This window comes from Petaurus breviceps, unplaced genomic scaffold, assembly GCF_028583685.1.
Source record: "Petaurus breviceps papuanus isolate PSGF00001 unplaced genomic scaffold, PetGlider_PUasm1.0 178, whole genome shotgun sequence".
Taxonomy (NCBI): domain Eukaryota; kingdom Metazoa; phylum Chordata; class Mammalia; order Diprotodontia; family Petauridae; genus Petaurus; species Petaurus breviceps.
Window position 1 is genome coordinate 11,110,400 of NW_027185777.1, and position 8,458 is coordinate 11,118,857.

An 8,458-nucleotide genomic window follows, 5' to 3' on the forward strand; every position below is an offset into this window, starting at 1 on the left:
AATATCCACATCATTTATATTGCTGAGCATCAGATGCAACTCTGCTTATAGCTTTAATTTTAACTAATTATTCTATTGTTTCTAAACCAGTAAGATGTTAATAAAGGAGCTGAAGGCCAACTTTGAAGGGGACTTCTGTCTTTCAGTTAGCACAGATAATTAGCTATCATCATGGAAGCATTTTAATTCACTGAGAGGTGGCCTAGTATTGTGGATGGAGTGCAGGCCTGTAGAAGCAAGCACCCTAGCATACCCAAAGTGGCTGCCAACACAGATTCTTAGATCTGCTTTTCTAAAGGAAAGCAAGTCAAAATGGGTTGACAATCTTGCTTTAATCAAACATATGTCATTTACCTAGTTTGGAGGAAAAAGTCAGCACCCTGAACTTCAGAGAACACAAACAAGTTACAAGTAGAAGTTATAAGCAGACAGAGAAACAGATCAGCATATAGGTTTCCAGCTGTCTGACCATTAGGAAGCACCAACATCTGGGTTTTCAAAGGCAGGGGGCTTAAGGGCTGCCCAGAGTCTCATCTGATCAAATTATCCAACACTTCTCAAAGTGAGCTCCAAAACAAAACCTCACATCACAGTATATATAGGCTTCTCCTGGCCCAGAGAATGTCATAACCCTCTTGACCCACTGCCCAATCATAAAGTATCAAAGTGTGGGAATTCCTGAAAAACAAGCCTCCCACCACAGGTTCCAGGTGACCACATTCAGCCTATTAGGGGGCAGATATATTTTCAAATCAAGGAAGGTTCTCAGAGTCACTTAAGTCTATCAAAGGGACTATGGGCAGGGAAGATCTTAGATTCCCATCCCCATAACAAGGCGTTACAGTCAGGAAGGCCTGGATTCAGGTCCAGCATATCCACAGATACTTACTAGCTGTGTGACCCTGGGCAAGTCATTTAATTGCTCAGGGCCTCAAGCTCTTCTGTAAGATTTACTATCTCCCAAGTCATAGTTGGGTCAGATATATTTTAGTAGAACTAGTTCCCACGTGATGAAGATTTTATGATATGGAGACAATATGATAAAAAATCACCAACTAAATCTGTCAATCAACTGAATAATTTTTTTTATAATTTATGGCTTCCCTACAATTAATACAATAATTTCTTGTATAAAGGGATTTCTTTTCTTTTGCTTTCAGTTGAGTACCTAAAATTAAATTAATTAGCTGTGCATGTTCCACCTACTTTAGCTCTGAGATATGATCAACACAATCACTTACTGAAGCCAAGTCCATGCTGTGTCTAAATATGGAGATCTCTTATTTTGAAAGTGTGGTTGTCAGATACATCTCTAAAGTAGTAGGTGGTTTGCAAAGTAAGACTATCCGACTACCTAGGCTTTGTTTTCCTCTCTACTAGCCCAGGATGGGATGATCACTCATTCTTATACCACTGTTTTTCTCAGCTAGACAAGTTATTTGCCTCTCATATTAGCATAATTAGCCTCCAGGAAAGATGGTACAATGGAGAAAAGAATAGATTTGAAAGTCACAGTGCCTGAATTTGAACCCTGAAGCATTACTGATGAACTGAAAGTAAATAACTTTTCTAGACCTGATGAATTGAAAGTAAATAAATTTCTGGACCTCAGTTTCTTCATATACAATGAGAGGGTTTGAATAAATGAGCTATAAGGTCCCTTCCACCTTGAAATCTGTGGTTGTATGTCACTTTTCCTTTTTAAGTCTCAGTTCTATATTCCATTAAAAAATGGGTATATTAGTACCTATAGATCCCACCACATAGGATTATTGTGAGGGTCAAATGAGAGTGTATATAATGCATGTTGTCAATCTTAAAGTACAATTTCTATGCTGTTATTGATGGTAAATCTGCAAGGTTTCAATACTTCACAATGTCTCCTGATTAAAGATCCTTATTTTGTCATGTTCTTGAATTTGGCAACATATATGCTTTCATAAGGGTCTAGGGACTGAATGCCACAATATAATATAATGACTTAGCTCCTGTTCTTAAGGGGATTACAAGTTATGTTTCTTATCACTCATGTGAGTTATATGTGATGATAGATCTCTACTGCTTTGATTATAACTAGCCTCTACCTCATGTTGCAGTCAGGCTGTAATTCCAATGATATTACTAGTTTGACTTGGATTTATATTCATTAAATTGTAGACCTGAAAGTAATTCCTTTAATGAGCCTTCTCTTTTGATTTTTTCCCCTACGGTCAGCAATATCTGCTGTTAAAAAAAAAAAAAAGAAAGAAATTGCTGTGCATTGCTCGAACTGAACCAGAATCAATGAATTTTAGGAAGTAAAAGCACAACTGGACTCATATGAGCAGAAATGAATACTCTCAAGTCATAATTACTGGAAAAGCATCAAAGTAATGTTTTGTTTTTGCCATCCATATTCTAATGAAAATCCAATTATGAAGAAGAGCTGATCACATGATAAGAGCAAAGGATAACAAATACATATACCCTATGTTTCCCTGCTACCTTTGCATTATCAGGAGAAAGCAAATAAGAAACCTCCCATTACCCCAAGATGTTGGTTAATCTCCCTTTGGGCAAATGTGGGAGAATATGCACAAGTTTTTTTGGGCTATTCAAGAATGGAAGAATTGTGATCTGCCTCAGGAGAGTGAATACATCTTAGAGATACATCTGATTGAGTATTTGAACATTAGATTATTCAAGAGAAATATCTACAGAATTTAATAAAAATAAATCTCTAATTCTGACTAACTCTTTACTGTTCAAGGAGGATTGAATATATTTTTCCATTGAAAGAGTCAACATAAGCAAAACAAATATGTAACCTCACTAACAGAGATGGGTGATTTCTTGTTTCAAAGAAAAGACTTCAGTGTATGTACTTCAGTTGATCTATGATCTCATTGATACAAGTACTCTTCAACTTGGTAGGTTTCACTATATCTATGCCTTTTCATTTTGTGTGTCTATTATCCACATCTTACCAATAAATCATCATCTACAGGATATCTATCCTACAGTAAATGCTGGGGACCTTCCCTTATTACCTTTGATACCATGTGGAGACCAATAGAGCAGGCAATCTGGCTTTCAGTTACCTGTCCCTCTCATCCCATGAATGGGCCAACATCTTTTCCAGTCATACATATTTCTGCTATCACATTTTCTGCTCCTTCTCTTACCTATTTCTTGGTTTGTAGAGGGAGTAAAAGCAGGAACTTGCTTGAGCTCATCACCCAATCACCTCTAATACCTGTAAAAAATTACTCTAAACAAATTTTAGACATACAGAATTCGCAAAATGACAGTGTAAAATATATCTTCAGCCAAAGATAACCTGGCAAGCCGAAAGGAAGGGTATATCACACAAAGCTGGGAGCAGGACTTTGTGGGCCATGCCAGCACAGACAGCAGGATAGACTGGGCTGAAGCAGACCTCAGGGCACCATATCACTGGCAGCTGTGGTGTTTTCCAGACTTCTCAACCCACAAATGCCAACAAGAAAGTAAAAGGTCAGTGGGGAAACCCTGTTGGACCTAGGTAAGGAAAGAGTGCTGTCTGGCCTCTGCCCCCTGGGCAGTGGAATGGTGGTGCAGCTGCAATAGCAGCAGCAGCAGCAGTAGCTGCTTCTGCAGCTCCAGCCCCACAACTGGTGGGGGGACCAAGTGGCTGATCAGAGGGCAATTGCAGAAATCTCTTTGCTGGCACTGAGACAGGATTCTCTTGCTTTGCCCTGCCTGTATCTGGGTCACAGTCTGGGGTGGTGGTTCTGGGGTGAGGAGAATGCTGGCATAGCAGAAATTGTGGAGGCTGTGGAGAGGGAGTCCTTTTTACAACTCTGAGGCAGGGCCTAGAAGTAACTCTGACAACAGCTGTGCAAAACACCAGAAATTTGGGAAATAGCACTCTCTATCATGGAAGCAGAGTTGGCAAAGACCTCAAAAGTCAAATAATTGGCTAGGAAAATGAGCAAACAGAGGAAAAGAAATCAGACTATAGAATCTTTCTTTGGTGATAAAGAAAACCAAAACAAAGAACCAGAAGAAGAAAACAAAGTCAAAACTCCTACATCAAAAGCCTGCCAAAAATATGAATGAGTTGCAGACCATGGAAGAGCTCAAAAAGGATTTTGAAAATCAAGTAAAAGAAGTAGAGGAAAAACTGGAAAGAGAAATGAGAGTGATGCAAGAAAATCATGAAAAATGAGGCAACAACTTACTAAAGGAGACCCCCCAAAATACTGAAGAAAATAGCAGCTTAAAAAATAGACTGACTCAAATGGCAAAAGAGGTCCAAAAGCCAAGAAGGAGAAGAGTGCCTTAAAAAACAGAATTTGCCAAATGGAAAAAGAAGTTCAAAATCTCACTGAAGAAAATAATTACTTCAAAATTAGAAGGGATAAATTGGAAGCTAATGACTTCATGAGAAATCAAGATATTATAAAACAGATCCAAAAGAATGAAAAAAAATAGAAGGCAATGTAAAATATCTCATTGGAAAAACTACTGACCTGGAAAATAGATCCAGAAGAGATAATTTTAAAATTATTGGACTACCTGAAAGCCATGATAAAAAAAGACCATAGACATCATCTTTCCAGAAATTATCAAGGAAAACTGTCTTGATCTTCTAGAACCAGTAGATAAAATAGAAATTGGAAGAATCCACCAATCACCTCTTGAAAAAGATCTCAAAAAGAAAACTTCTAGGAATATTGTAGCCAAATTCCAGAGTTCCTAGGTCAAGGAGAAAATATTACAAGCAGTCAGGAAGAAAGAATTTGAGCACTGTGGAAAGACAATCAGGATAGCACAAGATCTAGCAGGTTCTACTTTAAGGGACTCAAGGGCTTAGAATATGATATTCTGGAGGTCAAAGGAGCTAGGATTAAAATCATCTACCCAGCAAAACTGAGTATAATACTTCAGGGGAAAATATGGACAGGTTCAATGAAATAGAGGACTTACAAGCATTCTTGATGAAAAACACAGACCTGAACATAAAATTTGACTTTCAAATACAAGAAATAAGAGGAGTATGAAAAGGTAAACAGGAAAGAGAAATCAAAAGGAACTTATTAAAGCTGAACTGTTTACATTCCTACATGGAAATGTGATATTTGTAACTCATGAGACTTTTCACAGTATTAGGGTAGTTGAAAGGAATATATATATATATATATATATATATATATATATATATATATATATACACACACACATACATACATACACATGTATGTATATTTATGAGTGTATATATGTGTGTATATGTACACAAAGAGGCCACTGGGTGAGTTGAATATGAAGGAATGACATCTAAAAAAATAAAATTAAGAGGTGAGAGAGGAATATATTGGGAAAAGGAGAAAGGGAGAGATAGAATAGAGTATATTATCTCACATAAAAGAGGCAAGAGAAAGCTGGAGGGGAAGATCAGGGAGGTGAAAGGCAATTAGTCAACCCTACTCTCATTGGATTTGCCTTAAGGAGGAAATAACATACACACTCAATTGGGTATCTTACCCTATAGGAAAGTGGGTGGGGGAAGGGGATAAGAGGGGAGAATGACAGAAGGGAGGGCAGATTGGGGGAAGGGGTAGTCAGAAGCAAGCACTTTTGAAAAGGGACAGGGTCAAAGGAGAAAATAGAATAAATGGGGAGGGGGCAGGATAGGATGGAGGGAAATAGTTAATCTTTCCCAATATAACTACTATGGAAATGTTTGCATAGCTACGAATGTATAATCTATATTGAATTGCTTGTCTTTCCAGTGGGGATGGGAGAGGAGGGAAAAACGTAGAGAATCTGGAACTCAAAGTTTTCAAATAAATGTTAAAAAATTGTTTTTACATGCAACCAGGAAACAAGATATACAGGCAAGGGGGTTTACAAGTCCATCTTGCCCTACAAGAAAGTAAGGGGGAAAGAGGAGGTTTAGGGGAATAGAAGAGAGGGAAGACTGAGGGAAAGGGTAATCAGTATGCTTGCCATCTTGGGGTGGTGGATAGGGGAGAGATTGGGAGAAAATGTGGAACTCAAAATCTTGTGAAAATGAATGTTGAAAACTAAATACACATATTTAAAAGCACTAAAGGGTTCCTTTTGTAAAATGAATGAGTTTTGTGATTTTTTTAAAATCTTAAATTATGAAAAACAATGTAATAAATATATCTCTGTGTGTGCTTTTTAAAAGAAGAGAGAGCATGAGAAGAGATGATGTCTAAAGTTCCAACTCTATTTCCAATGATCTTCAATATATTTATAGTTCAGTTCTCCTCAAGGATAAGTTTATGGAAGCTATCTATTTTAAATGAGTTTTTTCTTCTTTCCATTGATTGGTTTCTTTTGGCAACTTTAAATTTTCAGACTAAGGAAGGACTTTCTAAAGTGTGGACAGAAGAAGGACAGAATCCTGGCAATCACTGGAAGAAGGCAGAAGTACTTCTAGGAAAGTTAAGAAATTTTAAAGTTATATTTGAAGGCATCAGAGCAAGGGATCTGGGAGGAGGAGCAGCAATTGATGACATTGAATTTAGGAATTGTAGCACAGGTAAGTCCAAGGCAAAGATTTCCATTAGAATCACTTGTTGCCTTACTATTTTGTCCTTATTAAATATAGATTTCCAAATTTTCTATAACTGCTATCTACTCAGAATTGATGTCCATATTTGTGCAAACTTAGATGGACAAATTACTGGGTAATATTTCTATTCCCTACTTTCCACAAGTAATCCCCTTTCTCACCCTCACTATTGAATTCCTCACCAATTCTAACATTTGGACAAGTTGCTCCTCTTTTGGAAATAGTTTAGTAAAGACTTCTTCAATGTAACAAATTAAATTTGAGCAATTGGATTTTATTATATCAGTAAAATGAATACCAGTAGAATGGAAGTAAGAAGCTGGCTAGGAGTGGGATGCATTTAGACATAGGTGTTTGACCTGTTCAAATTCTCTTGGCCAAAAGCATTTCTGACTCAAATGATATCATAGAATGTTCAATAAGAATCTTTAAATGCATGATATTAACTTTCAGGTTTGACTTCTCAGGCACAGACTCTAAACCCTAAATCCATACCTGTAATTTTAACTAATTCATAATTTTAATATAAAATCTTTAATCCTTTATCCAAATATTAGCCTTTCAAAATCAAATCAACCAATCTACTCTCAGTAACATACCCTATGGCAGATATTCTTAACTGTGCCTGTGCACACACACAAACACACACGTATACACACATACATGCATGCATGTATGGTGAGAGCTTCTACATTAAGGGATTGAAGGCCGTGTATATACACTTGTTTCTCTGTGTGTGTGTGTGTGTATAGTCAGACAGACAGACATACATACAGACAGACAGACAGACAGACAGACAGACAGACAGACAGACAGATAGATAGATAGATAGATAGATAGATAGATAGATAGATAGATAGATAGAATCCCTTTGGCTGTCAGGTGAAGCCTATGGACACCTCCTCAAATTGTTTTCAAATGCAAAAAAAAAGACAAAAGACTACATAGGTAATCAATTATATTGACATACATTTATCAAAATATATTTTAAGTTCATTGACCCCAGGTTAAATACACATTCTTTATGGTCTGCTACTTAAGATGGCTTGGAGATTAACTTCTGTGACTGAGCCATTGAACCTGAATGTTACTTTTAACACTATGGTCCGTCCATTAAAATACTATTGCAATGAGGTCATTTAAAAATGTGGTTTGGGCTTTCAGTAATATTATAGTATCTGAATTTTTATAGGTAACATTGTTTCAGAAGGCACTAGGAGCCAACGTCAATTATGTTTTTCTCCTTCATTGCCTCCACAAGACACTCCCAGTCATACTGAATAAATCACAGAAAACCAGACTTCATGAACTTTAGATGATTTATAGAACAACAAGAAACTCAGAGTATATGAGTCAAATGGTAGAAAGAGGATTGTCTCTGGAGAGAATGGGTGTGACTTCACTCAGCTGTTAGAAGAAAATGGAGTTACAAAGCAGAACATCACATAACAAATCTGACGTTATAAATGAATCTCAAATTTTTCCTTGGTAACTTCATTCTGAGTCTATTACTCTTGTGGCCAGTAATTGAATCTCCAAATAATCTGGCAACCAGAAAAGAAAAAACAATTCTTTAAACAAATTCTCCAATATATCAGAAAGAAAGAATGGAATTTAGGACAAAGAGGTGGGAATTGAGAGTTTTAATCCCGGCTTTGGCCTGTGTTTCTCTTTACTGTTAACCTAGTTGCTATGTTCAGATTCCCTTCTTTTATTCCTTTTCCTATTCGTGAAACCTCATATCTGCCTTTGGGAGTCCAGTCACTGCCTATAATTTATGTGATCATTACCTCTGTCTTTAAAATATTCCTCATTAATGGTTGCTTCAGAGGTAGCAAATTATTTCTTACTTATAATCTCTAGCAAAGAATGAATGATTCTTTTTTTGAC

At 36.8% G+C, this 8,458-nt stretch overlaps 1 protein-coding gene across 1 annotated transcript in view; it reads left to right on the forward strand.

Moving 5' to 3' along the window:
- MALRD1 (MAM and LDL receptor class A domain containing 1) overlaps positions 1-8,458 on the forward strand; it is a 930,206-nt gene that overhangs the window by 571,758 nt on the left and 349,990 nt on the right. Inside the window, exon 31 of the mRNA XM_069086118.1 lies at positions 6,352-6,535. Coding sequence (XP_068942219.1) covers positions 6,352-6,535 — 184 coding nt within the window. The remainder of the gene's footprint in view (positions 1-6,351; positions 6,536-8,458) is intronic.